The 27,961-nt window shown below is 38.7% G+C and overlaps 6 protein-coding genes and 2 long non-coding RNA genes across 9 annotated transcripts; 4 read left to right on the top strand and 4 right to left on the bottom strand.

Annotated features, from left to right (window-relative positions):
* Window positions 1-170: 170 nt before the first annotated feature.
* LOC125579206 lies at window positions 171-4,491 on the top strand. Its single transcript, XR_007317206.1, has 3 exons — window positions 171-665; window positions 981-1,036; window positions 1,598-4,491. It is a non-coding gene; the product is annotated as an uncharacterized LOC125579206 (long non-coding RNA).
* Window positions 4,492-5,841: 1,350 nt separating this feature from the next.
* Window positions 5,842-7,249, top strand: LOC125579207. The gene is made up of 3 exons (XR_007317207.1): window positions 5,842-6,083; window positions 6,399-6,454; window positions 7,016-7,249. It is a non-coding gene; the product is annotated as an uncharacterized LOC125579207 (long non-coding RNA).
* Window positions 7,250-7,993: 744 nt separating this feature from the next.
* On the top strand, window positions 7,994-9,433 carry LOC106420529. The gene has a single exon (XM_013861376.3). The coding sequence runs from the start codon at window positions 8,103-8,105 to the stop codon at window positions 9,276-9,278; it is 1,176 nt and encodes a 391-aa protein (XP_013716830.2). The 5' UTR covers window positions 7,994-8,102; the 3' UTR covers window positions 9,279-9,433.
* Window positions 9,434-11,620: 2,187 nt separating this feature from the next.
* Window positions 11,621-12,822, top strand: LOC106420421 (small polypeptide DEVIL 18-like). Its single transcript, XM_013861251.3, has one exon. It carries the CDS (start codon window positions 12,267-12,269, stop codon window positions 12,690-12,692), a length of 426 nt encoding a protein of 141 aa, XP_013716705.2. The 5' UTR covers window positions 11,621-12,266; the 3' UTR covers window positions 12,693-12,822.
* Window positions 12,823-14,915: 2,093 nt separating this feature from the next.
* Window positions 14,916-16,793, bottom strand: LOC106420536 (E3 ubiquitin-protein ligase RDUF2-like). The gene has a single exon (XM_022693338.2). It carries the CDS (start codon window positions 16,289-16,291, stop codon window positions 15,098-15,100), a length of 1,194 nt encoding a protein of 397 aa, XP_022549059.2. The 5' UTR covers window positions 16,292-16,793; the 3' UTR covers window positions 14,916-15,097.
* Window positions 16,794-17,107: 314 nt separating this feature from the next.
* LOC106420552 (protein SENSITIVITY TO RED LIGHT REDUCED 1-like) lies at window positions 17,108-18,635 on the bottom strand. 2 transcript variants are annotated; one of them, XM_048743003.1, is made up of 2 exons: window positions 18,218-18,635; window positions 17,108-18,077 (listed from the first exon to the last, which is right to left on the bottom strand). In XM_048743003.1, the coding sequence occupies exon 2, from the start codon at window positions 18,069-18,071 to the stop codon at window positions 17,247-17,249; it is 825 nt and encodes a 274-aa protein (XP_048598960.1). In that variant the 5' UTR covers window positions 18,072-18,077; window positions 18,218-18,635; the 3' UTR covers window positions 17,108-17,246. The 2 variants fall into 2 exon arrangements, with proteins under 2 accessions (XP_048598960.1, XP_048598959.1); XM_048743002.1 differs by having other exon boundaries at window positions 17,108-18,082; window positions 18,218-18,625.
* Window positions 18,636-19,836: 1,201 nt separating this feature from the next.
* Window positions 19,837-21,874, bottom strand: LOC106420549 (UDP-glycosyltransferase 76E2-like). Its single transcript, XM_048743004.1, has 2 exons — window positions 21,142-21,874; window positions 19,837-20,864 (listed from the first exon to the last, which is right to left on the bottom strand). Exons 1-2 carry the CDS (start codon window positions 21,626-21,628, stop codon window positions 19,981-19,983), a joined length of 1,371 nt encoding a protein of 456 aa, XP_048598961.1. The 5' UTR covers window positions 21,629-21,874; the 3' UTR covers window positions 19,837-19,980.
* A 4,190-nt stretch (window positions 21,875-26,064) lies between these two features.
* Window positions 26,065-27,932, bottom strand: LOC106420548 (pentatricopeptide repeat-containing protein At5g59600-like). The gene has a single exon (XM_022693341.2). The coding sequence runs from the start codon at window positions 27,886-27,888 to the stop codon at window positions 26,293-26,295; it is 1,596 nt and encodes a 531-aa protein (XP_022549062.1). The 5' UTR covers window positions 27,889-27,932; the 3' UTR covers window positions 26,065-26,292.
* Between the last annotated feature and the right edge of the window lie 29 nt (window positions 27,933-27,961).

Here is a 27,961-nt window from a genome sequence, read left to right on the forward strand (position 1 = left end):
TACGCGTCAATAATTACACATCCTTTTTGTAACGACCCGATCCCGGTTTTGGAGTTTGTTAGCCAGCTAAGTCATATGCATTTACCTGTAAGACAATTATTTGCCTATAAATACCTACCTCTACATTGATTTCTCCTTTTGCAACAAGAAAATAAAACTTAGAAGTTAGAGAGAAGAAGAAATGAGAGAGAGAGAGAGAGAGAGAGTGAGAGAAAGAAAGATAAAAACCAATGCATGTTGCCACCAGAGATCGCCGGAACCACCACACGCCAGCACATCGCCAAGCTCGTCATCACCATCAACCGCAGCTTAGAATCGCCGGAAACCGCCGCCTCTTAAGCTTTGTTTTCGTCCGTTCAGTAAATCAGCTATATCTCCATAACCGTTGAGAATCTCTCGCATGCAAGACCATCATCGTGTTCCTCTCGTCGAGACGAAGCCGTAGACACCGACCACGCCGCAATCGGAGTTCAGACGAAGCCGTACGCGCCTCCAAAAGTTACGCCGACTGCGCGCGTTTCTTCCACGCGCCGCCGCCGGATATCGCCTCCGCCGTCTTCCGCCACCGTCCTCCGCCGCATCTCCGCCGCTGCCAGAAGTCGCCTCCGCCGCAGCTCCGCCGCCGCCGGGAATCGCCTCCGCCGTCGCCGCCGACAAACTTTCCGGTAAGACGCCGCCGCCCTCCGCCGTCGCGGCCGGTGACCGACACCGGTGACTCGCCGGTGACTCGGTCAACTCGGCCGAGTCAGCTCAGCGAGTCAAGTCGGTTGACTCGGTAAACCGGTTGGTTGACTGGTTTGACCGGTTTAAATTAATTTCGTTCGGTTAAAGTAAACCGGCCGGTTATGTCAAATCGATTTCTGGTCAAGAGTTGACCGGATTGACCTTTGACCAGCGAGTTGACTTTTTCGCAAACCTTGACCAGTCCCGTTTTTAACCGTTCGAAAGGCGTCTGACTCAGAATTTCGATCTGATTTCAGATATGGAGTCTATTTGAGCAGCTGGAGTTCATAAACACTATTTTTCTATTGCTAAGGTGAGGGTCTATTCCCGAACTCCTCTTACACGGCTTAGGACCTCGAATAAGTATAATTTATTTCTAATGTGTTCCGTCTGCTTGAAATCGAGTCTGTCATTGCTTGTTTAGTTATTAGGTTCTTTGCATAAACCGGAACTAGGGGGCTAGATGATTCAATATTGATTGCTTCACTTAATGTAAATTCTTAGCTAGGATTGTTTTAGTGTGGAGACGGATACAGAGACGGACTTCTGTATGCCGGATTGTATGAGGTTATGGCCAACTATAGTCGACCGGTTGGGCTGTAGCCTGGAAGTGTCGATAAATCGTCCACGGGCGGTGTCCGAGCACTATCTCGAGTTGTGTTGTTTGGCCTGTTAGTGGGCGGCGAGTGTGCACCTCGCTAGGACCATTGTTTGTTGCTTGGGTACTTTAGGTACCGTGTTTGACATGCATTAGAATTAATTTATATTTATTCGGAGTGCTATGTCCGGGTCCATGGACTTCGGGGTAGCATCCCCCATACCTCACTGGGCGATTCACCTATCGCTCACCCCTCACTCTTCCCTTTTTTTTCAGGTGAGACAAATAAGTATGTGATATTTGGACGGACTTGGTGCTACTGGACTTTTCTTTCGGATTTTATTTGGGCTTGGGTGAGCGTTATTGGGTTTATGGGCTTTTATATTATGGGATATTGTTGGTGGCCCGTCGTCCTTAGTGAGAAGGAGACGGATGTCACATTGTTGTATGATGACGCGTCGGTGGTGACACGCTGTCCTCCAGATAGGAGGTGACGGGTGTCGCAATTTTGGTATCAGAGCGGGGTTCCATCCCGGTTCCGTCCGGGATGGCGGTCAGGGGATTCGGTTTTCATCGGTTTTCAACGTTCTTTTTGTTTTTTTTAAAAAAATATTTATTAATATATTTCGAAATTCTTTTAGCACCATTCTGTCCATTAATTACTAACTCAAATGTCTCTTTCTATGACGATGAGTAAAATCATCGTCATTCGTCCTTCGACTAACAGGGTTCTCGCCAGATGTTCAGCAGTTGGGCGATGTTTAAGTTCTTCAGTTTTCTCAAGAGTTATCAGTTTCTTCGGTCATGATTTCGAGGTTATCCAGGAGTGGATATGTGACGTTTCTGCCACCAGCCCACTTCAAGCAATCGTTCCACGAGTTTTGTTACTGGAGATTATGTGATGTGAGGTATGAGCCATTGGTTGGCATGTGTACGAGTATATTATCTATTTTGGAGGTATATTTGTCTTGTGAACTCGTGGAGATCGCTTTTGAATTGGGATGTGCCGGTTCGGATAGCTGACATATGACATTGGGAGCTATTTATATTCATGGTGTCGCACCAGTTATGCTTGGTGGAGTCGAGTTATCTGGAGCCCCTCAGAGAGATGGAGCAGAGTTTTATGATGTTATTGTTTTTTTTGGGATGGATTGGTTGTCACGACATCGAGTAGTGTTGGATTGCCTGAAGGCACGAGTTTATATTGCTGGAGCAGATGAAATTTTTATTGCATGCATGCTACATACTGAGGAGTTATGGAATATAAGAACAAAGAAATTTTCGGCAACCATTTCGATGGTTAAGGATGATGGACAGCATGAGCTGCAGGATCTTCCGGTTATTGCAGAGTATGAGGATATATTTGTGACCTTTGGAACGGTCACTACAAGACACATGAGACGCTCTTGCGAATTGTTTGGAGCAAACATCAATGGTTTCACGAGTTTCTTATCATCTATCACGAGCAGGGATGACCGAGTTGAGAAAGCAATTGGAGGAACTCTTTGATAAGGGATTTATCAGATTGCTTACATCACCATGGAGAGCATCATTGTTGTTGTAAAGAAGAAAGGTGGGAGTTTCAGATTTTTGTATCGACTACATAGACTTGAACATGGTAACCATCGTATTGATGAGTAGTTATATGAGATTAATGGAGGTTCATCGTTCTCGAAGTTTGTCTTGGCATCAGGATACCATCAGTTTGCTATAGCTGAGGAGTATGTACGGAATGCAGATTTCTGTTATGGATATTATGAGTTCATAGTGATACCATTTGGGTCGACAAAGGCACCGTTGCATTCATGAAGATATGAATGACGTTTTCGTGAACATTTGGATAGGTGTGCGATTGTATTCATCAACGACATCCTGGTTATTTTGGAGTAGAAAGGAGATTTATAAGCATTTCGCGGATTGCGTTGGATAAGCTTGGAGAGCATCAGTTGTTCGCTACGTTGAGGAATTGTAGCTTCTGGCAGAGGAATGTTGAATTTTTGGGTAACATGGTTTTGGAAGCAAAATTTTGATTGATCCAAAGAAGATTAATACCGTTCCGGGAAGGTCGAAACTTAAGAACACTACAGAGATCTACCGTTCTTTTTGGGTTAACAGTGTACTACTAGAAGTTCATCAAGGGTTTCACCGTTATAGTAATGTTGAAGATGCAGTCTACATGTAAAGACGTTAAGTGTGGTTGGATAGATTTTTGTTTGAGGAGTTCACTGAATAGAAGCACAACTAATGAAGACACTAATTTTGGTTCTGCAGAGGCTGAGGCTTACTCTGATGTGTCAGATACTGGCTTGGATTTAAATTGAGGTAAGAAGATTAAGTCATTCATATGCATCACGCCAGAGAGGTTGTAGTGGTAATTACGTTATAGTTTTGGAGATCGTAATTGTACGAGAAGGAAGTCCAGATTCTATGGGATCATTAGAGTCTGACATTTATCTACACATTAAAAATTACAATTTGGCAGTGCAGTCGGAATGAGTTTGTAGCAGGCTGCAGTTTGGATATCGCATGCCATCTGGTAAGGACAACCAGGTGACAAATGTCTTGGGTAGGCATATGAGCGACGTATTTGGAACAAAGGAAGGTCAGGAGTTTACTGGGACAGTTGCTAGTCTCAAATTGTGTGTCGTATTGTCAAGGGAAAGACATATTGCCTTGAGGATTGGAGCATGCAGTTTTGCTATGGAAGATACACCATGCGCAGGTTAGCGTTATGGTTTTCGTTGAATAGATCGAGATTGAGAATATTGGAGATCATACAGCTTTGAGCAGGACGTACCTATATCGAAACCGAGTTTGTGTGTTGGACGATAAGCTGTTAAGAAAAGGGATCTTACAGCAAACACATCACTTATGTTACTCTACCCATCGGAAATAATAAGGAGTTCAAAGATATTAAGCGTTACTATCATTGACCTATTATGAAAAGATTGTAGCCACATTGCGTCGCAAGGATATGTAAGTCAGCTGGTTTTCCATGAGGATTATATACGGTTCAGGTTATTGTTGAGCATGCTTTTGACAAAGTGGAATGAGACATGGTGATTATGAATATCGTTACTGGATTTTTAAATCACCGTATGTGGAAAGGATGCCATATGGGTAGTCATGGATAGACTTACCGAGTGAATCCATCTCCTAAATAATTTAGAAGGCAGAGAGAGAGCTGATCAGTTGGTGCAGATTTTCATCAACATGATTTTGAGGTTGCATGAAGCTCTTGTCAACATTGTATCGGATTGGGATTCAAAGTTCACCTCTACATTTTGGATTCATTCAGAAGGCGTTTGGGACAAGCGTTCACAAGAATACAACTTATTATCAACATACAAATGGTCAGAGGACTACTCAGAACTTAAAGGATATATTCAGGGATTGCGTCTTCCAATGGGATGGAAGTTCAGAAAGCATCGACCTCTAATAGAGTTTACCTATATCGACAATTATCATTCAAGCATTGAGATGGACAGTACGAGGCTGTTTATGGTAGGCTTTATCGTATACCACTTTGTTGGACCAAAGTGGGGGAGCGACATGAGTTAAAATTACTAATGGTTCAAGAGACGGTAGAGCAAATAGATATGCTCAAAAATTGGCTTTGGGAAGCACATAACGTCAGATAATTTATGCAGCTAAGCGCCATAAAGATTTGGAGTTACATATAGGTTATTTAGTATACCTGAAAATAAGGACATTTCAGGAGGGATCTAAGACTCAGAAGCTAAAGGAACCAAGGTACATGGGATTGTATCCTTCGAAGGAGCGGATTAGAGCAGTTGCTTGCAGCTGTTTTATTAGCAGTGTATCAGATTTTTACAACGTGGTTCATGTGTCAGCATTGAGAAAAGTTGAAAGAAGACCAGAATTATTTTGCAGCAGACGCCAAATCACCGCAAGAAGATTGTACTCGCCTTGTCAGCTAGTGTAGAATTCAGATCATCAAGCGAAAGCAGTTTAGAGAAAATCGACTGTGTTTGTCAGAGTATGTTGAGAGTGAGATGAGACCTGAGAAAGCGAGCATATTGATTATTCAAGTTCGTTTCAATGATGTTGGGGAATTAACGGACGACTCGAATTCGGGGACGAATTCTTTGTAGTGGGGGAGAATTGTAACGACCCGATCCCGGTTTTGGAGTTTGTTAGCCAGCTAAGTCATATGCATTTACCTGTAAGACAATTATTTGCCTATAAATACCTACCTCTACATTGATTTCTCCTTTTGCAACAAGAAAATAAAACTCAGAAGTTAGAGAGAAGAAGAAATGAGAGAGAGAGAGAGAGAGAGTGAGAGAAAGAAAGATAAAAACCAATGCATGTTGCCACCAGAGATCGCCGGAACCACCACACGCCAGCACATCGCCAAGCTCGTCATCACCATCAACCGCAGCTTAGAATCGCCGGAAACCGCCGCCTCTTAAGCTTTGTTTTCGTCCGTTCAGTAAATCAGCTATATCTCCATAACCGTTGAGAATCTCTCGCATGCAAGACCATCATCGTGTTCCTCTCGTCGAGACGAAGCCGTAGACACCGACCACGCCGCAATCGGAGTTCAGACGAAGCCGTACGCGCCTCCAAAAGTTACGCCGACTGCGCGCGTTTCTTCCACGCGCCGCCGCCGGATATCGCCTCCGCCGTCTTCCGCCACCGTCCTCCGCCGCATCTCCGCCGCTGCCAGAAGTCGCCTCCGCCGCAGCTCCGCCGCCGCCGGGAATCGCCTCCGCCGTCGCCGCCGACAAACTTTCCGGTAAGACGCCGCCGCCCTCCGCCGTCGCGGCCGGTGACCGACACCGGTGACTCGCCGGTGACTCGGTCAACTCGGCCGAGTCAGCTCAGCGAGTCAAGTCGGTTGACTCGGTAAACCGGTTGGTTGACTGGTTTGACCGGTTTAAATTAATTTCGTTCGGTTAAAGTAAACCGGCCGGTTATGTCAAATCGATTTCTGGTCAAGAGTTGACCGGATTGACCTTTGACCAGCGAGTTGACTTTTTCGCAAACCTTGACCAGTCCCGTTTTTAACCGTTCGAAAGGCGTCTGACTCAGAATTTCGATCTGATTTCAGATATGGAGTCTATTTGAGCAGCTGGAGTTCATAAACACTATTTTTCTATTGCTAAGGTGAGGGTCTATTCCCGAACTCCTCTTACACGGCTTAGGACCTCGAATAAGTATAATTTATTTCTAATGTGTTCCGTCTGCTTGAAATCGAGTCTGTCATTGCTTGTTTAGTTATTAGGTTCTTTGCATAAACCGGAACTAGGGGGCTAGATGATTCAATATTGATTGCTTCACTTAATGTAAATTCTTAGCTAGGATTGTTTTAGTGTGGAGACGGATACAGAGACGGACTTCTGTATGCCGGATTGTATGAGGTTATGGCCAACTATAGTCGACCGGTTGGGCTGTAGCCTGGAAGTGTCGATAAATCGTCCACGGGCGGTGTCCGAGCACTATCTCGAGTTGTGTTGTTTGGCCTGTTAGTGGGCGGCGAGTGTGCACCTCGCTAGGACCATTGTTTGTTGCTTGGGTACTTTAGGTACCGTGTTTGACATGCATTAGAATTAATTTATATTTATTCGGAGTGCTATGTCCGGGTCCATGGACTTCGGGGTAGCATCCCCCATACCTCACTGGGCGATTCACCTATCGCTCACCCCTCACTCTTCCCTTTTTTTTCAGGTGAGACAAATAAGTATGTGATATTTGGACGGACTTGGTGCTACTGGACTTTTCTTTCGGATTTTATTTGGGCTTGGGTGAGCGTTATTGGGTTTATGGGCTTTTATATTATGGGATATTGTTGGTGGCCCGTCGTCCTTAGTGAGAAGGAGACGGATGTCACATTGTTGTATGATGACGCGTCGGTGGTGACACGCTGTCCTCCAGATAGGAGGTGACGGGTGTCGCACTTTTCTTCTTGATCGTGTCACGTTTTTCATTTAAGACAACATAAAATAAGAAAGACTAGTGAGATATTCTTGACCACGATTTGTTCTTCGGTTTAATAAGACTGACGGACCGTGGACGAACTGTTTGACACTTTAAAAAGACCCAAACTTTTACTTATGTATCCTTCAATACATATGCATATATAATGGAACAAATATATATGGTAGTAAATAGACTTCCTCTTATTTTCACTCTCCAATTCAAGTTTTTTACTCAACTATACTAATCTTCAGTTCTCCACTCCAATAATAAATCTTTCTGGAATGTTTTGCATTTTTAAAATTTTCACTTTCTAATTTTTATTGCTACTTTTCCTCATTTTCTAAAATGACAATTTGCTTACCATAACTTTGAATCTTTTAATACCTTTTTATTTTCAATAACAGAGATGTAAAAAGTCACATATTTTTCCTCGTAGGGAAACAAGATCTCCTTAGAAGCGACTTCTTCTCTTCCAGCGGCTCCATGTGCGACCGGTCGGTTTCCACATAAAAGACCCCGCCGGCGTCAAGTCAACACAACTAGACGAGCCAATTAAATAAATAGAACCTTCCTCAATTTAACAATGTTGCCCCCACATCACATGACTTGTCAGAGCCCATTATAGCTTTTTCTCTCTTGAAAAGCCTTACAGAGTAGCCCAATAGACCATATTAGGCCCATGTTTAATTACCCATAGTAAAAGAGGCTCACTTCTCTTCTGTCATGTCATGTTTATCTGTTTAATCCGATTTTCGATTCGAAGCAAACACAGTATGAAGCTGAAAGCTTTCTCCTGAATCTTGTCTTTGTATCCGTCTTTTCGAATTATTTCTCCATGGAATCTGTGCTTCTCTGCTCAAAGGTTGTCCCTCGAGGGACGCCGTTGGAAAGGAACAAAAAGTTTTCGTTCAGGCATTTAAACAAACACCTTAAGTGCAATTCTCTTCCTGCTGCTTCCAGAAACACTCCGTCACTCCGAAGCTCCGAGGCTATCAAGGGTCCGTCTAGCTTGAGATTTGCTCCGTCCCCAGTGAGAAAAGGTTCGTCTTTTCTACCCAGATGCTCGATTTCCACCTCGACTGTTTCCGATTCCGACAACCCTTTCGTTACCAAGTTCCGACAACTGGTTAATAAAGTCTCTCAGCTGAAAGTGAAGCCCTTGGATGCTGTGAAGTTAACTCTTTTGCTATCGGTTCTGACTCTGGCTGCGAAAAAGATTGCGACTTTGGTCTTCAACCCATTCTTCTGGATGTATTTCAGCTGGACGTGGCTCTTCTGGCCTTGGTTCATCGCTGTGGGTCTCGCGGGCTACGGTGTTTACTGCTTCCGTAAGCATTGGCTCGGCGAAGCCAACGCCTTTGAGCAGCTTGGTATTGTAACTTCAGTCTTCACATGGCTTACACTCGTCCCTCCTGCTTACTTCAATGGCTATCTCGAAGGCTGGCCTTTTGTCTTCTTCTTGGCGTACCATTACTTCTTCTTCTTCAACGTAAGCGTGAGGAAACGCCTCTATGGAGATTACTACGCACGCAACCATGATCCCAAATGGGATGTGGATACGCCTCTATGGTCTCGTGTTTTGTTTAGTGTTGGCGTCGTGGTTGGACACTGGCTTGCGGCTTTCGAAGGCCCTGAGCTTCATCGTTTACCGGGCGGTTGGGCTAATGTAGGGATATGGGGTTTGATTGTGGTTACAATGCTTATGCATTATGATTCGACGCTGTATCTCGCTAGATATTCTGAAAAAGTGGTTGTTCCAACGGATGTTGTGCAGTTTGGTCCTTATAGATGGGTCAGGCATCCGATATATGCTTCTACCATGCTTCTTTTCGCGACGTACTGCACCGCGCTGCGTGCGCCTTTGAGCCTGTTGTTTCTTGTGGCGGTGTGTTTGGTTTACTACAGCAAGAAGGCGAAGATGGAGGAAGAGTTGATGGTGGAGAGTTTCGGTCAAAGGTATTTGGATTATGCTGATAAGGTTAGGCACAAGTTCATTCCTTTTGTTTACTAAGTGCGTTAGAGGAACATGTGTTGTTGTCTAATTATCTATCAGTCAAAGATGTATGAACGAAGATGTGTTGGATTGTTCCATTTTATTGGGAAATGTTAGGCTTGTGAAAAAGATATGCTTTTTTATGCTATTCAAATTCAAGATATTTCTCATCATTATTTTAGTTTGGTTTAGCTCGAATCTGAAACTTGATTGGCTTTTATGAATACCAAACGGCCGTTCTTGATTGCTTGTTACGAATGATAAGTTATATCCTAACGCATATTTTGATCGAGTGTTTGCTTTATACTATTGTTGCATAATCCAACCGTGATTTGCTCCATTTTTTTAATCCATTCCAATGGGGTACATGTGACGCTAAGATCTAAATCTCCTGATCTTACCTGATTCACTAACTTAAAAAGTATATGGAGTACCTCCAGTTAAAACCTAAAGCTGTTTGCTTTGTGAGTGTTTTTTGCCTTTACACGTAAGGAACCGCACAGGGAACAATCTTAATCATGATTAGTTTGATAAAGTGACCAGTGTTAATCTAATAATATTCATAATCCCACTTGTTCCATGCTAATCTAATCATGATTAGTATAATACAAATTCTTCCTTCCTGATAAAACTTTATTTTAGTCCATTGCATTTGCAACCCATCAACCATCTCCACCTGGAAATGTTTCTTTAATGACTTCTTCATGGCACTTTGGAGAAAAAAAGGTTTTGAGGTTTGGGTATAAAAATACTTGAGATTTTCAGATATTTCCATATGAAAAAACTCTTTAGCTTTGGTTTCTTTTCATGGTAGTGAAGTGGGTTTGTGTTATATTGATGTGATCTCTCTCTAATCATAAGTTAATTATCAGATACGTTACCTCCTGATGCTAGTTCTGTCCCTTTCTAAGTGATTTTACATCAACCAACTAGCTTTCTTCATTTTAGTGTATATATTCATGCACCTCTCTTCTTATTTGCGTATCCCAAAAATAATCTTGCTGATTGATTTGCTTTCTGAATCCTCTTGCTTTCCTCTTTGCGTGTTCATTTGGGGAATGGTCATAAAAGTTCCAAACTCTAGAGCTCAAACTAATAAGGTTCTTTTGTCTGTGGTTGCTTTATTTGGTTTCTTGATAAAAAGGCCAAAAAAGCCTCTGGTAGTTGCTAACAGCCGGTAGTTGCAGATGCAGCATCATTAAGATTCACAAGAGATGTGCTTTCCTTTGTTTGGGCTCGTTTCGAATGGGAATCTTGATGATGCTGCATCAGCAAATACATGGCTACTCTTGCCAACTTTGATTCCTTCTCTAATGAAGAAAATAAAGATGCCTTTGCGGTAATACAAAGGACTCGAAAACAGAAGGTATAGTCTCTTTTCTTGTTTCTGACTCTTGACAATACACGTTGTGAAGTATCTTCAAGTTTGTGATGTTTTTTTCTTGCTCCTGTTATTAGCCAAACCATTCACGTGTATAACTTTCAAAAAGATCCCACATATACTATAAAAGACCAAACAAAATAGTGACAATTATATTTGTACACATTTATTTAAATATAAGTAGACCTTGATACGTTTCTAAGATAAATATGAACAGTGAGAACTAGGCCTGACATTTTGAACCGAGCCAAAATTTTGGTTAGTTTGGTGAGAAGTTTGGTTCGGTAATTGGTTACTTCGGTTTTTCAAACCGAACTAACCAAAATTATTCAAAATTACTTGCATTTAACAGAAAACCAAAAAACTTTGGTAAGTTTCAATAAAAGATTTAAAAACCCAACTTAAATTTTTTGGTTCATTTCGGCAAAATTTTGTTCAAACTAAACTACCGAAATCCGCATGCCTAGTGAGAACTCAGAAGTAAGAAGTCTCTTGTGGTTATGGGTTGTGGGAACTCACATGGTCACATGTGTAAGTGGTCCATTAAGTGTTCTTTGGTCAATTCGTTGCCTATGGTCCCAAGTTATATCGTGTATTTATAGTTTCTTTGACCCGATTAAGGTAAAAAAACATTTTTCCACATGGATCATATGAATCTCGAGGCATAGTTTCCTCGCTAAAACAAATTAGAAAATGAAATAATAATAATAAATACTTTTCAAAGTTTTCTTGAAAATGTATTGATGAATTTTTAAATGTCTACATAAATTGGTGGGTTTAATCGTGAAAATTCAATTTTAACTTGATGTTTGTTTTGCATATCTATAAGATATTTCTTGATGATTTTCTCCTTAGCTGAATCGAAAACCTAATTAACTCTTAACAATGATTTAATTGATCGGACATTTGTAAGCTTTTGAATAAGTGATTAACAACGAAAAAGTATATAATGACGTCGATAACAAATAGTACTAAAATAAGTATCTGTGCTTGGTAATTTTTATATGAAGATCTAGCACGTACGATAAACCATAATCTCGACTAGTGCCATGTTTAAGAACAGTGGAGACAAACGTATAATATGTTTGAATTGATATCGAAACTCCACATATCGTATTTGTTAGACTATTTTTGTTCTTGGGCATTAAAAAGATTAGGATGATGAATGATATATCATATTCTGCATAAATTTTGTTCAGTTAAAATAATTATAATGCTCAACCACTATCTCATTATCATCTAGCACACATGTGATGACTTGTAAAATTGTCCGTTTTCTTTGTAACTCTCTTCAATTAACGTAATATGAAGATGTACATCTAAAACTCTGCGTGCCTGAACGTACTTCAATGTGGTTTGTCTACAAACATGTCTCAAGATTATTAACTTAAATACAATATTCAATTTAAGAAAATCATATTATTAAATATATGTGTATATACACATATCTTTATACTATTATAAGAAGTGTCTTAAAATCTTTGACCTATTTCATTCCAAGCTCTCTATCATTTCTTAGCTCTATCTATAAACATCACACACACGCAGACACATTCCATATTGATTAACACCTATATATTGAGTTTGATCAAAAGAACCGAGAACATCATATCCACTCTTGATCCATGGATGATAAGAAGTTGTGGAGAGTTTCCAAGAAAGATTCCATCTTCGAAACGACTCATTTCTCTTCAAAACCCGACGTTTTCAGACGAAGCTTCTCAACAAAAACTTCTTCTTCACCTTCAAAACCCATTTTGACAAGAAGTTTCACAACAAAACCTTCTTCGTATCCTTCCTCGGAACCTATCTTTAGACGAAGTTTCTCTGCAAAACCCGCTCCTTCAAAATCTCCATTTCTGTCAAGAAGCGGTTCAATGAAATGCGAAGCTGGCACATCTTCCACGAAGTGTTCCATCTCTCGGAGCTTGTCTCATAAAGGCGCTTCAGTGACCCGAAAATGTCGTGATGTGGCCAAGGAGCACAAGTCCCGGTTCTACATCATAAAACGCTGCGTTCTGATGCTCGTTTGTTGGCACAAACACGCTTAGATTCACTATGGACGTGAAGAAAGAAGATTAGGTTAATTATTTGCAGTGAATTTACTCGTTTTTTCTTTTCACCTATCCATTATTATTATTTTATATATTTTGTTTTAATGATACATTCCATCTGTTTCAAGTTAAATGTAATTTGTTTAAATTGTTTTCTACTTCTAAAAAATGTTGCTATATTTTCAGTAAATTTACTATGATACGTACACAAATAGGTAAAATTAGACAATGTCGTACTTCACAAGTGAAAAGTGGTATAATAGCTATCTTTAGCTTTTGGTTTCAGTATGTACAAAAAATCTAAGACTGGTACACTAATTTGAAATACAATGAGTATTTTATTGAAATTGTCTCATGATGTAATGAAATACAAAATTTTGCTCAAACTATATTTTCACAGTCTAGTATTTTTCTAACCATTTTGTTTTAATTATTGTGTGATTGTATTGAAGTGAGAGAGATTCCTTCTGAAACATTGGGAATGGAAAAGACATATATAAACAAAACTGTACCAGTGTTCCAGCTCCACTGTTCGCATTTATACATGTCGGTCCATATTACAAATAAAATAAATAAAAGTACTATCCCCTAGATCATATAACTGTTGTCATATTAAACCGCATTGTGTTTTGCTTTTGGTTGAATCGCATTGTTGGGCTTAAGTTACTTGACGTATGCCCAATATCGTATTGAGTACATTGTTTGTTGTGGTCAATGTCAATAAGGATTTACATTGAAATGTTAAATTCCTGGAAGATGAACTTGAAAGAGACTGAAAAATAGAACTAACTATGAAACTAAAAGTTTCAACAAAAATCAATCCCAAATCATAACAATAGAGAGCAAAGTAGCGCCAAGGAAGACAGCAAGAAACTTGTAGATTGCCTTGTCACGAGGCTTATACCCTTTTGAGATAAGGTGGTGAATCGCAACATATATACACAAGTGACAAGACTCCACACGCCATGCTCATTGCTCGTAGCATTGATGCTGATGCCAATCCTAAAAGCCAAGTAGTAAATGACTGCAAGGAAGAATGGTCGTTTAGAGATTAGCATGATGTGAGAACTTTTCCCATTGCTACGGCAGCAAAGATCTTGTGCAAGTCCGTAGGTTTCTCCATGCGTCGCTTTTAGTGTCTGTCTAATTTGTATTCGTTAGAGAATATTATAAATTAAAATCATTTAGTTATCACACTTTTATACCTATATATCGAACCGAAACAAATGGAATTGAGTATGGACACTTATGAAACCATAACCTTCTTCGCTGCTCAAAATTAATGATTTGTGAATTTTGACATCCAATATATGTAAATACCTCCAATATATTCTGTTAGGAATAAAAATAAGAAGAAGTTGAAACTGTTTCCGTCACCTGCGGGTCACTGGGAATTCCTTGGGAGTTGGAGGATCTAGAGCTACCTAACAAGCAAAAAACTCTGTATATCGAAATTACTATTATAGTCTTATAGCTGACAAAAAAAAAGACTGATTTTTTTTTTGTTTGCGTTATCACACGAGAAATAACGTTTCTTGACCTCATAATTTTCACCTACGAACTCCATATTTTGACTAATGAATATATTGCTAAACCTCAGTAACAGAAATTCTAGTGCTGCCCTGGTTCAAACCACCTTTTGAAATGGATGATTATTCCTTAAATCTGAATATCAAAAAGCTGATCCTAAACCTAGGAGAGATTACAAACCTAAGGTCTATAGTTTCAAATGTTAAACAAAAAAAAGCTAGTGCTATATAAGCCAAATATAAGACTCTGAAGTTTGGATTAATATAAAGTTGTTGTTGAGCCAAAAAAAGAAAAAAAAAAGCTAGTGCTATAGAATTGATAAGAGAGTTTTTTTGTCTACATCTAGCAAAAAAATGGATTTAATCATTTATGTAAAAAGAGTATTTATGTTAACTCATCGTTCGTCAAATTTTTTGACCGGGTCAAACCGTTTCGAACCAAAATCTAAATGTGCCGTCGAGTCGAGGTATGCATTAAAAAGGGACTTGCAGTTGAAACTGAATTCAAATTGGGCAACTTAACCATCAAGACTTTTGTCTTCTTTACTCATTCCTATGCATCTCTTTCGTAGCTAGGCCCACTCTTAGCATCCGAGGAAAAAAAAAAGAGCAAGCATTCTTTACTTTCTCGGAAACCAAAACAGCCAAAATCTCGGGAAAACTTTCGAGGATCTGAGTCCAAGACAACAGCTAAAGGAAAAATAATGATGAAAGCTTGAATGAAAACATTAGACATTTTGATGTAACGTAACATACGACGAATCAATCGAATTGTAAAAAATAAAAATGGATCGTTCCAAACTTCCAATCTTAACTTCTTCTGAATCCTTATATTTACATTTTGTAGAATGAACAAACATATATATATTATCATCAATGTAGAACTGAAGAATCTCTGTTACTTCTGTTTCTCCCGAAGTATCTTCTCATCACTGAACTCGACCGTTCCAAACCCCTAGGTTCTACTCCAATGTCCAAATTCACACGATTCGACGAAGAGGAATTAGAGCCACGGTTCGGTCTCACTCTCCTCATCAACGACACCATTCCCCGAACCATCCTTCTCAATCTACCTCCCGAGCCGGAGGCACCACCATTGCTACTATCCGACTCCACTGTCCCCTGTGCTCTAACCCACGAGATCCGTCTCGGACCCTCACTGTTCCCACTACCAATCCCACCACCATCCATCTCCGTCAGCACCACAGGCAACACTCTCTCCCCCTCTCCCATCGCCGCATTAAACCTCCCGACGGCGAATCCTCCTCCGGGAAGTCTCCATATCGTCATCCCCACGGCGTTATCACCCTCCTCGTTGTTGCTGCTGCTCCGTCTGTTAGGCTCCGAAGGAAGCTCGAACCGGCAGACCGGGCACGAGTTTCTGATCGATAGCCACGGCGTGATACAGTCGTCGTGGAAAATGTGTTTACACGGCATCTCACGCGCCTCCGTCTCCGCCTCGAAAACCTCAGTGCACACAGCGCAATTCGCCTCCGAGCTGATGTGACAATCGGAGATTTCGACTCTCGGCAAAGACTCAATCGCCGATTTCGACGCCGGAGGGTTTCCAGATCTGCCGATTCCGGCTCCCGACGCCTCGATCTGACTTAGCTGCTCGAGCAACCGCTCGAATCCGGATCCCATCAGGATCTCGGATACTGAATCCGGAAGGGGACGAAGACCCGATCCGGATCCGTCATCGTAGTAAAACTCGAAAGCGCGTCGATCTCCTTCTTCGGAATCGTCTCTCTCGCCGGCGCCTCCTTGGAGGACGATGACAGGATTGAACGAAGGACGACGGCTGGATCTACGGCGTCTAATCACGGATCTACGTGTGCTATCGATCGATCTAACTTCAGTGGGAGGTGGAGTCGCTAATTCGACGGCGGCGGAGGAGGAATCGGTTACCTCTTCGATGAAACCACCGTCGCAGTGGGGGCAAGCGACGCTGCCTTGTTCAGATTCAGACCAGACGCTGACGAATCGCGTGCAGCTGTAGCACCAATACGACGCAGTGGCCGGCGGTGTTGTAATTGTCGTTGACGGCGACGGCGACGATGACGGCATCTTCTGACTCCGTGAGAGGAATCTCTGACCAGAGTTAAAATGAGAGAGAGAGGTTGAGATGAGAGAATGTAAACGTAGCTTTTAAGGCGTTCGTAGGAGCGGAATTAACGGCGTCGGATTAGACGGTGAATAGACACGTGGTAAGTGTTTGACTGGGTGGGAGATAGCGGAGTTATTGACGGACGTTATGTATAGAGGAAGGAGCGTTCAAACGTGTTTGACCCAAACGCGGAAAGTGGAAACGCCGAGAAATTTCAAAAGAAGCGCCGTGTCTGACTTATGTGGGAACCCATTTGATCTCCGTTTCTTCTGGGAAAAAGCCACCAAACGACATCGTTTCGGTTTGTGAATTATGCCAGAAACAAAGCGTGCTGACTGCTTAATAATAAAGTCCTTTTTTGTATTAATTTAATGTTGTAGTTTACATTTGTTGTTGTTTTAGTTACATAATTTGTGACATATGCTATTATGTTTGGCAATGATGTGGAGGGTAGAATCTTTAGAAAATTAGATTTTCTTACACGTTGATGGCTCTAACAAATTATTGGTGCCAAGTTGATAAAATATCACACAAGAACCAACTTGTATCTATAAATCGTTTTTATTATTAAAAATGAAATGAAAAGACTAAAAGTTGCTCAACTAACTATTGTCTCTGTGTTTCTCTCATTTGTTTGCAAGCATTGACAATAAACAAATCGCAATTATAGCATCTGATTACCACAACTTCTCGTCACACAAGAAACACAAAACCGAGGATATCAACTTGGTGTGAAAACCATTTGCTAAGCGCAACAATAGGGTGAAACATGCTCATTTGTGAAAACATTTCCATTTTCTAATGGAATGTTGAATCAAATCAAATTGACTGTGACAGACATAAACGGAAGACCATCAACAACGGCTTCAATTGGTTTGTCCCTTTCATTATGGCTAAAATTATGAAAACAATGATCTATGATCCCTCTGAAACCAACAATGGCAGCTCGGAATCTAAACCGGAACTGAAAAAATGCCAGCTTGAGTCATGAAACGCTGGAAAATAATCATCTGATACCGTCTCAATGGCAAACTCACGAGTGATCCTTCTTGCAGCTATGATCCGTTTAGTGGCACGGATGACTTCCGGATCAACAGTCACTTGCTCCTCGTACATCTGAAAGCTGTTCCCAAACAACGCAATCCTGCACAATCGATCCACTCTCCAGTTAGCTTGCAACAGGTTGTTGTACAGATTGGCCTCACAGTGCGGCATGAAGAAAAGAGTAGGCTTCAAAGCTTCCCTCCGAGCTTGCTCGTTCACAGACAGAACAGTGCATCCCATAGATTCTATTACACTAGATTCAGTCGCCGAGAGGATAGGATCGAATACTTCAATGTTACCAACCCAATCAAACTCTCTCTTCATCAAAACCGCAATGCTCAGCTGAAACCTCGGAGATTCATAAGCTTCGATGCTTCCTATACCATACACCACCATCTGAAGCTGTGTCTCAGTGCCTAACACGAGGCGAAACTGGTCTGAAACTTCTGGAGACTTGAGCTGTTCTATTAAAGCAGTGTAGAATTTTGAGCTCTCGAGTTTCTTGATGGAGCTTTCCATCTTCTTCTTTAATCTCGCTTGCCTCTGTATATCAACTTCAAGATCATCTGACTTCCATGGTTTCTCTTCTTCTTCATGAACCTTAGGTTTTGGTTTTCTCCTCCCTTGTCTTCTTTTACTAGGTAAGACCACTGTCCACTCACCATCACTACTTGAGTTTTTAACGGGTGCTCCCATAAGAAACTGACCTAATCACACAGGCCTTTAAAATTAGGGTTTATACTCGATGCAATGATTCCTACATATATCAATCGCTTTGCACAGATCCGATTTATCTACTTGGAGATCGATAAAGCCTTGGAAGGAACATGAATGAAACTTACGATCAGAAACGAAACCAGAAGAGGATGATCGAATAAGCTTTCTTGCGGTTCAGGAGAAGACGAAAATTAACGCTTGGAATGTGAAGCAACCGAGTGGACTCAGTGAGACATCGGGGTTGTGTTTCGTCCGACCGAGACCTCAGACCTGCGTCGAGTATGAAACCAGCGTGATTGGTACAAGAAAATGAGGAAACAGACGATGGGCTGGAGGGAAAGTTATTGCTGCCCATGTACCGGCCCATTAAGTAAAAGACTAGACGACATTTGGCGAAAGTCGAATTACGCCGGTATTTATTACATGAATAACATATTTGTTTAAACTTTGTCAGAAATAAACCTATGCATTTTACCCGAAAATTATAAAATACATATTCAATTCGGATCATGGTTTAAGTTTTAGTAGAGGTGGACAAAATATCTGTAAATTTTAATTTGATTTGTTATTTATATCGATTTGAACAAATAAAAAGAAAAATTGCCACAAATACCACATTCATAGTATCACTTTTCATGTTTACACTAACTTGATTCTAATAAATATATAAATACTTAAAAAATATATAAAAAATTTTAAAAAATAGTTTCAAACATAATTTTCGTTTTTCAAAAATAAATTTGAAAAAAAAAAAAATAATCGAAAAAAAAATTCAAAAAAAAAATTTATAAAAAAAATCGAATTTGAAAAAGTATATTTCGAAAAATAAAAAAAGTTTACATTTTTTTTTTAATTGTTTTATTTTTTTATTGTTTTTTTTTATTTTTTATTTAAATAATAATTTATTATATATATAAATAACAAGGGCATAAGAGTCTTTTATCACTTAATGAAGAAATTATTTTTGAAAATATCTCATTAGTGGTGGTAAAAATGAAAAATGATACCATGAAAGTGGTAAACATGTAAATTCCCAAAAAAAAATTGAATATTTGTAAACTTCCGACTTATTTTTGTATTTTGGATTTCTTATTTATTTTTATTTTATTTATTACATCGAATCGGATATCCGGTTAATACTAAAAAAAATTAGATATCCGAATCACTGAATATCTAAATAACTGGATCGAATCAAATCATTCTGGTGGGAATTTTCTCATTCATTAGAAATATTCTTTGATTGTGTTAAGAGGGTCACACACCAATAAACTCCCAGCCAGCGGAAGAAAGTGACATTCCAACAATAAAGCCAATACATTATGTTTTTTTTTTCCTTTCTATGGCCAAGAAGGGTTCAGTGTGTTTTTAATTATTATTTAAGATTCAAAGAGTTATAGTTTTAGGCTTTTAGCCTTTTAGCCATTAGTGCTCTGTCTCATTTAATTTCCACAATGTTTTTTAGCCTTTTAGCCATCAGCAATTCAAGAGCAGATTTAGCAGAGAACATGAACACATGCAGCAACTGACTCTGACAGACCTTTTAATTTCCCCTACAAAGTCTTTACAGCCTTACTCAGAAACTAAAATGGCCCTATTAGACACTGTTGAGCTGTTTGCCGTGGTGACAAAGTGACAATAATTGAAGTTACTTAAAGGGTTCAAGTGATGGAACTAGTTGGTCTCAGCAACTGTAGTTGAGAATCTCAAGCCTTTCATTTAGAGTAACCCGGACAAAATGCTTGTCTCCAAATAAGGAAAGTCTTTTATTTAGTGAAAACTGCCAAAACATTACACTTCATATAGAAATTACATCCCTTTTTCTATGCTATTTTGGTAAATAATGCCAAAAAAGTTAGAAGTATATTCTAATACACTTTTGACTTTGTTGCTAAATGGAACTCTTCATCTTTAAGGAATTGATGAAGTCGTCTAATGAGCTGCATGAGGAACCTCCACTTCTAATAGAGGATTCAAGCTTCTCTTTCAATTCAATAGCTCTCTTCCTCATATATGCTCCTTCTTCATCCACAAGCAATCTCTTCACAGCTCTCTCCACAACTTCTTTCTCAAGCTCTCCCTCTAATTGAACCCCAATTCTCCAAACATTCTCCAAGTACCTAGCATTGACTTTCTGATCACCAGTAAAAGGCCTACATATCATTGGAACACCTTCCCCAATGCTCTCTAATGTCGAGTTCCATCCACAGTGACTCCAAAACCCTCCTACTGCAGGATGTTTGAGAACTTCCATCTGTGGGGCCCATTTAACAATGTAACCTCTCTCTGAGACCAGCTTGGTGAACTCCTCTGGTAAGGACTCTGTCCACTCCGAGGCAGGAATAGAACCGGGTCGAATCACCCACAAGAAATGTTGGTTGCTATTACTCAACCCCCAAGCCATCTCTAACATGTCTTTGGCTTCCATCAAAGCTAAGCTTCCTAAGCTTATGTATATAACTGATGTTGGTTTCTGCATGTTCAACCACTCGATGCAGCTTCTGTCCTCTTCAATCAAACTAGAAGGTGCAAAAGCTGCAATGTGAAGCGGGCCTATAGGATATACTGGAACCTGTAGTTGTCGTTGCAACCGTGCCAAAGAAGAGCTCTCTAGACAGTTTGCTGTATTAATGATAACAGCTGAAGCTGTTCCAGTGTTAACAGTTTCACTGTAAACACGTGGAATACTCTCTATTGGTCCAAAAGCAGAAGTTGGTAGGTCCTTGTACCTTAAAGGATGCAACCCTGGAAACAGCTTGTCTTGCAGTTCAAGATCTGCATAAATCAAATGGGTTTAGTCTTAAATGGATTTTAAAGACAAGAGTGTTGGAAACAGAATTTCTACAATCAAAATGCTGGGAGCCAAGGGATATGATCAGGAGGCGATGGGGAGATGGTTTGCTTCCAGATGACATATGATTGCTTTTAAAAGCTTATACTCATTTGTATAAAACATTTAGACAATAACGCATTCATTGTAAAAAAAGTTTTGTTTTTAGTTGAATAAATTTAACATTCATTAAAAAAAAGACGATTTAAGGATTGTGTGCACCTTTCATGTCGATCAAGAACTTATCTGCGTTGACTTTGGCAATAACAGAGCGGCAGAGAAAGGCAGTAGCACTTGTAGTACTGAAGACAACACTAGGAAGTTGAAACTCCTTAGCAGCAGCTTTTGAGAGAGACATGTACTCATCGTAGATGACACAAGCAATCTCATCATTGTCACCTTGTTCCTTCAATATCTGACCTAAACATTGCTTGAAGCTTGCCTCGCAGGCTTGATTGAGCTTCATCAAAAATTGGACTGGTCCGAGGTTTTTGAGATCAGAATCTGTTAAGCTACCAGGGATGGTGAGAAAGTTAAAGTCAGAGAAGTCTTTGGAAGAGCTAACTCGATTATACTGTGTCTGAATAACGGTGATGGAGAAGCCTTTAGAGTGAAGAGCTTTCCCAAGTTGCATAATAGGAGTGACATGTCCTTGTGCTGGTACTGGAACCAACACTATCCTTCTCTTCTTGACTAGCTTTTCATCCATATTGTGTAGGAATGGGAGACAGATATGAGGATACTATTACATCGAGAGATCTAGGATCTGAATATGATATATAGTTAGGAGACTTAAGACACGTGAGATATACATTCACTGTTCCTGTGGTCTCAAGATTTTTAAATTTATTTCTTAGTTGGAAAATTCAGATCTGATGGTTAGGGGAAGCTTTAAAAACTTTTCTTTATTATGTGCAAGGACCAGCAGAAGCACAAGCACGTGGCCGGTGGCTGGACTATTAAGTAATAAAGATTCTGACTTATAAGCTTGTCTTCTTTCTGATAAAGTCTATCTTCTCTTTGGTGGATAATATCAACATAAAATGTTAATGATGAAATGGTCTTCCGTCATTGAGAAAGTTTTCGGCGTGATTGAAAGACTTCATGACAAAGTAAAAAGGAAAGATGTTAACACATCGCTCATTCTTGTTGGCGCTATCCAGATTTGTTTAGCTATATCTCGAAGCTTATCACAGTTGACAAAGTCATCTGTCGTTTACTTTGGTTATGTAAAATACAACTGTATATGAGTTGTGTAAGTTCCATAACTTTAGGTTGGAGTAGCTAGTTTTGTCTTTTTCATAATTTTAGGTTTGGTTTTCATAATGGGTTTGGTTTGTCGTTTCTTTTTGTAGTTGGAGATTACGTATTCGATTACGTATGTCTCTATTTATAGTAATATCCGAGTCGTTTTTTTCCACCAAATGAATCACATGGCATGTGATGAGTTTTATTTATTGAACCTAATCATTGGAAAAATACCGGTCTTGACGTACAATACATTCATTTTAATTACGGGAGCAGTTTCATTTCTTGTAACAAATTTGTTTTCCTTTGGAAAAGAATCTGGCAGTTACACCAAGTTACTGTAACATGGTGAAAAACATTAAACATCCCAACTATAAGAATATGTCAATAATTACACTAGATTTATGTTAATCCATACCCAGACCGGCTTAAATACATTATGGGCCTTGTGCAGACATATTTTTTTCCTCGAAAGTTGTAATGATATTTCTTTAAATTTACAAATTAAGACCCTAATCTATATGCTGTTTAACAAATTAGGACCCTAATTCTTAAACAAAAATTTTCAAAACACTGAAGGATCCTGTGCATGTGCACCTTGAGCACACCCCAAGAGCCGGCACACTCCATACCATATATACAAAGTAAATAATTTTACGGTGGAAACATCAAAATCAAGTTTAATTGATTTTGACTTTAATAAATAGAATTAATCCATAAATTATTAAACTTAAACCTGATTAACTAAAGCGAGATCTGACCAGACTCATTAAACACGATATGTGTATGAAATAACATTTTTGTTAGCCCAAATTGTAATTTATTTAGGGTTCATAAGAAAAAATTGACTTGGGGGGAAACATAGAGAGAGAGAGAGAGAGTCGATTTATATTCCTTCGTAATATTGAAGAGTTGATTCGGCTTTAGGGTTCGACAGTGGAGAAAATACGTCAAGTCTTGAGGGTCACTTTGTTGAAGAGTTAATTCATGTGTCATAGTAAGATTTCAGAGGATTCAGTCAAAGCAACAAAGTCAATCATATTCGGAATCACAACTGTAGAACCTTCGACCCAAAATTTTTTTAGTCCAAGCTTGAGATACAACCCACATAAACAGAGCACTTTACCTTCACTCCCTTGCTCCATCGTGTTTTGTCTGAACCTCCACCCAATTCCATCTCTCTCTCTCTCTCTCTCTCTCTCTCTCTCTCTCTCTCTCTCTCTCTCTCTCTCTCCTCTCTCTCTCTCTCTCTCTCTCTCTCTCTCTCTCTCTCTCTCTCTCTCTCTCTCTCTCTCTCTCTCTCTCTCTCTCTGTGTGTGGTGTGTGTGTGTGTGTGTGTGTGTGTGTGTGTGTGTGTGTGTGTGTGTGTGTGTGTGTGTGTGTGTGTTAGAAATCCCCAATTTCTTTTCTTACGAACCCTAAGTAAATCGATTTGGGAAAATAAGAGTTGCATTTGATCGTGTTTTATGCGTTTGATCGGGTTTTATGCGTTGGATCGGGTTGGATTTACTAATACAGAGTAAGTTTAATACATTACTGATTGACCCACTAACTAAGTTTAAAATAAATTAAACATGATTATGATGTTCCTAATACAGAGTAATTTAGGATGTACGATAATTTAATGTTTTTATTGATAAATAAATGTTATTTTAATAATTTTCGTCTTTGAGTGCTAATTTTCTTATAAACACTAAAAAATGCTTTGTAAAAAATATTAATATGTATGTATGATACAAACTGCAAAAAACATTTGATTGGTTTGAAAAGATAACCTATAGAAAACTATTTTCCATACACTCGAAAATAGAAAAACCCTAATTCACTGATTTTCTGTGAGAAATAATTAGAAAATATAGTAAGATATACAGTTCTGGTAAAATAATTCTTTAGGATAACGTTTTTAATTATTTTCACAAAAAGAGTTCACAATAAAGAAAATGACCAAAAAAGTTTTATTAAATGGTAACTAACCCGAAACTTTGGGTTTAGAATTAATTGGGCGGTGTTTATTTTTTCTAAATAGAACATAAATATTAAAAATTTGAAAATAAAATAATTTCAAAAATAATTTTTTTACAAAAATTGAGAAAATATTCGATTTTTTGGAAAAAGTTCGAATTTGAAAACATATATTTAAAACATATATTTTTTTGTTTATTATTATTTTTATATATATATAAAGGGGTAGAAATGTATTTTGCTTTTTTTGTGAAATATTTTTTAGTCATTTTATTTATTGAGAGTTCTTTTGTAACAAAATATTAAAAGAGGCTATTTGAGAGAATTGCCCATTATGACATGTGGTTTTATTTTAACTGAATTTAACATTTTACAATTCAAAATAGGCTAAAAATCCCTAGACATTATTTGTGAAATGATTTTGAATTTTGCTTATGTGTCATTACCCCATACATTTTCATTAGAAAAAGATGACATGGCTTAGTGAAATGATGACATGACTTAAAGCTAATTATGACATGAACATTCACACTTAATGTTAATATATATTTTTGGTAAGTTTTTTTTAAAATAAGGTAATAACCCATATATCATTATTAATATAACATTAAATCATATAACAATAGAAATATAACTATAAAAATATTTTACAAAATTTGAAATATTATTTAATTTTTTTTTTTTTATAATTATAAACTTTTATTTCTCAAAAATTCTTACAGTTTTAAATATGCATGGGCGTTCGGTTTTCGTTTCGGTTCCGGTTAGGTTCTATCGTTTTCAGGTTTTCGGTTCTAGAGATATAAGAACCATTCGGTTATCTATGAAACTCGGTTCGGATATCAATTATAAGAACCGGCTAATATCCAATAAACTTTTGGTTCCAATTTGGTTCCGGTTTTTTGGTTACTTTTAGATATTTGGGGGTACAAAAACAGATTTTCAGGTTTTTAGATTAAAAATCGGATAATTTTTAATATTTTGGATAAAATTATTCAGGTAGTTCGCTTCTTTAGGATCATTCGGAAAATTTTAAATATTTTGAATAAAAATTATTTGGGTGATTCGGTATATAAGTAATATTTTAGAATATTTGTTAGTTTTAGTAATATATATATTTAATGTTTTATATAAATTATATTCTGGATATTCAGATATCCATTCGGTTTTCGGTTTGGTTCCGGTTTGGCGTTTGGTTCTCGGTTTTTATGCCCATGCATAGTTTTAAAGTTGTAATTATCTTAATCCTTATACCATTAGTTTCTTTTTCATATCTACAAATTTTAAAATACCATTTAGTTTTACGTTTTGATAATTATATATCTAAAAAAATTTCTCTTAATTTTATATAATTTGATTTTTTAACCAAAAGAATTAGATAAAAATCTATCCAAGATTACAATTTAAATATGCACATATATATTGTTAAATATAAATTTAAAATAAAAAATAGTTAATTTATCTTAATTTTTACTTTTAATTAAATAAAATTTAAATTAAAATATTGGTAAGCCAATAATGAAATCCAAAACATTAATAAATTTTATTTTTAATTATTATCCAAATTAAAAAAAAACTTTTATTTATGCACATAGTGCGTGAAAACCCTTAGGGGGTTGTATTGAATCTGTTATTTCAAGTGATTTGATATTTAGTGAGTTTTTAGATGATTTTAGTTGAATCTGAGAATTTGGGGTGATTTTTGTTAAACAACTCTAGAATCTCATCTAAAACAATGAGATTTGGATTTTAATTTACTCTAAACACAATGAAAGCACTCTAAAATTTCCGATTTAAATTTTGTTCAATAACAGTGGATTTCAGACTGTTTTATGAAATGACAAGTTCAATAACACTGAATTTTAAAATGATTTTTTAAATCCACAATTGAATAACAGTAGATTTGTCATTTTAATACAAATCATTTCAAATTCCTAGATGAATACCCCTTGGTACATTTACATATATCAACTTCGACCATTCGATTTATTTTTAGCTTAGAACTTCATATCTTCTTATTTAGCTTGAGCAAATGAGTATCTATCTTGTTTCTAGGAAGATACAGCCATTTGATAAAACATTCAATGTTGTAATTTTAAAGTGTTTTTTGCTGATCAAAATCTAAGCTATATTTGATGATCAAAGCCAGAAGAAACCATAGGATCAAACAGTATTTACCCAGCTGCTGCCTGGAACCCTACTCAACTTCTTCTTCTTTATCATCTTCTTCATCCTAACAACACTTCCCCAACTACCAGCATTGGCATACAAACTGGACAGAAGCAATCTATTCCCTGAGTTCTCTGGTTCAAGCTCTGCTAAGCGCTCTGCTGCAATCCTTGCAAGCTCGATGTTCCCATGATTCCTACACGCACCCAACAAAGCACCCCACACAAACAAGTCCGGCTCCATTGGCATAGCCCTGATCATCTCATAGGCCTCAACAACCTTCCCTTCTCTCCCCAAAAGATCCACCATACAAGCGTAATGCTCCAACCTCGGCTCGATTCTGTACTTGTTCTGCATCAAAAGGAACAGCTTCTGTCCAAGATCAGTTAACCCGCCGTGGCTGCAGGCTGTGAGGATGGCCGTGAACGTTAAGTGGTCGAGTCTGTCTCCCGTTGCTTCCATCCGTTCAAAAAGCTTAACTGCTTTCTCTGAGAGCCCGTGGTTTGCGTAGCAGAAGATCATCGAGTTGAAAGTAACCGTTGTCTTCTTAGTAGTTTTGTGAAACAAGATCATTGCTTCTGAAATGAATCCGCATTTCCCGTACATATCGAGCAAAGCACTTCTAACGAAACCGTGGTCTTCAAGTCCACTCACTACCGAGTAGCCGTGAATCTCCTTTCCATGCTTCACACTCGCGAGTGTGGTACAAGCAGGCAAAAGGGTAGTGATGGTAGCTGAGTTTGGATACAACCCGTGAGCTAACATCTGTTTTAAAGCATCTAAAGCTTTAGAGTTCTGAAAGTTATGCACAAGGCCTGATATAATAGAGGTCCACGACACAACGTCAGGCTTGTGACCATCCAAACACATCATCTCAAGCATCTCAGATACTTTTTCTTCATCTCCGATATGCGAGAAACCTGCAATTAAAGCATTCCAAGTGATAACATCAGGTTTTATCCCCAGTAGTTCCATATCTCCCATCAAGTTCAAAGCTTCATCTGCTTGGCTATTGTTAGCATAACCAGAGATCATAGCATTGAACACGACCAAATCTTGTCCGGAAGAATCCTTAAACACCTTCCTCGCATTCTCAACCTCCCCGAACTTCGAATACATATCAATAAGCGAGCTAACTATAAAACCATCAGACTCAAACGAACACTTGAGCACCACACAATGCATCATCTTCCCAAACTCTTGGTCAAGCAGATTGCGACTTGCTTTAAGAACACTAGGAACGATGAAAGCATCAAGCTTTAAACCTTCTCCATTCATTTCTTTAAAGACATCCAGAGACTCTTGGTAATACCCGTTACGAGAACAAGTCCCAATCATGACAACCCATCCACTAATGTCTCTCTTGGGCATTTCATCGAACACCTTCTTAGCATCTGTAACTTCCCCACATTCCACGTAAAACGCCACAAGCTTAGCTGCAATTCTCGTTAAGCGAGCAAGCCCGGATGTCACCAGGTGAGCATGAAGCTTTCTTCCTTGGGACAAGAGTCGATCTCGACCGTTGGTTTCGATGAGTTCAACATAAGAACATAACCGAAGAGAAGAAGGATTGGTGGAGAATCTTTTCATGGATGAGAATAAAAGCTTCAAGCTTTACAGAAACAGCATTACGATGGTACATTCCAGTGACGGAAGTAAAAAA

The sequence above is a fragment of the Brassica napus genome, chromosome A10 (assembly GCF_020379485.1).
Source record: "Brassica napus cultivar Da-Ae chromosome A10, Da-Ae, whole genome shotgun sequence".
In the NCBI taxonomy this organism is placed as follows: Eukaryota; Viridiplantae; Streptophyta; class Magnoliopsida; order Brassicales; family Brassicaceae; genus Brassica; species Brassica napus.

What these genes read in the sequence shown, in the direction of transcription:
- LOC106420548 (XM_022693341.2), bottom strand. Translation starts at nt 27,888, where the DNA reads ATGAAAAGATTCTCCACCAATCCTTCTTCTCTTCGGTTATGTTCTTAT.
- LOC106420529 (XM_013861376.3), top strand. Translation starts at nt 8,103, where the DNA reads ATGGAATCTGTGCTTCTCTGCTCAAAGGTTGTCCCTCGAGGGACGCCG.
- LOC106420552 (XM_048743003.1), bottom strand. Translation starts at nt 18,071, where the DNA reads ATGGGAGCACCCGTTAAAAACTCAAGTAGTGATGGTGAGTGGACAGTG.
- LOC106420421 (XM_013861251.3), top strand. Translation starts at nt 12,267, where the DNA reads ATGGATGATAAGAAGTTGTGGAGAGTTTCCAAGAAAGATTCCATCTTC.
- LOC106420536 (XM_022693338.2), bottom strand. Translation starts at nt 16,291, where the DNA reads ATGCCGTCATCGTCGCCGTCGCCGTCAACGACAATTACAACACCGCCG.
- LOC106420549 (XM_048743004.1), bottom strand. Translation starts at nt 21,628, where the DNA reads ATGGATGAAAAGCTAGTCAAGAAGAGAAGGATAGTGTTGGTTCCAGTA. An exon ending in GTTCTTGATCGACATGAAAG is followed by an intron (nt 20,865 to 21,141) that starts GTGCACACAATC and finishes TGATTTATGCAG; the next exon opens with ATCTTGAACTGCAAGACAAG.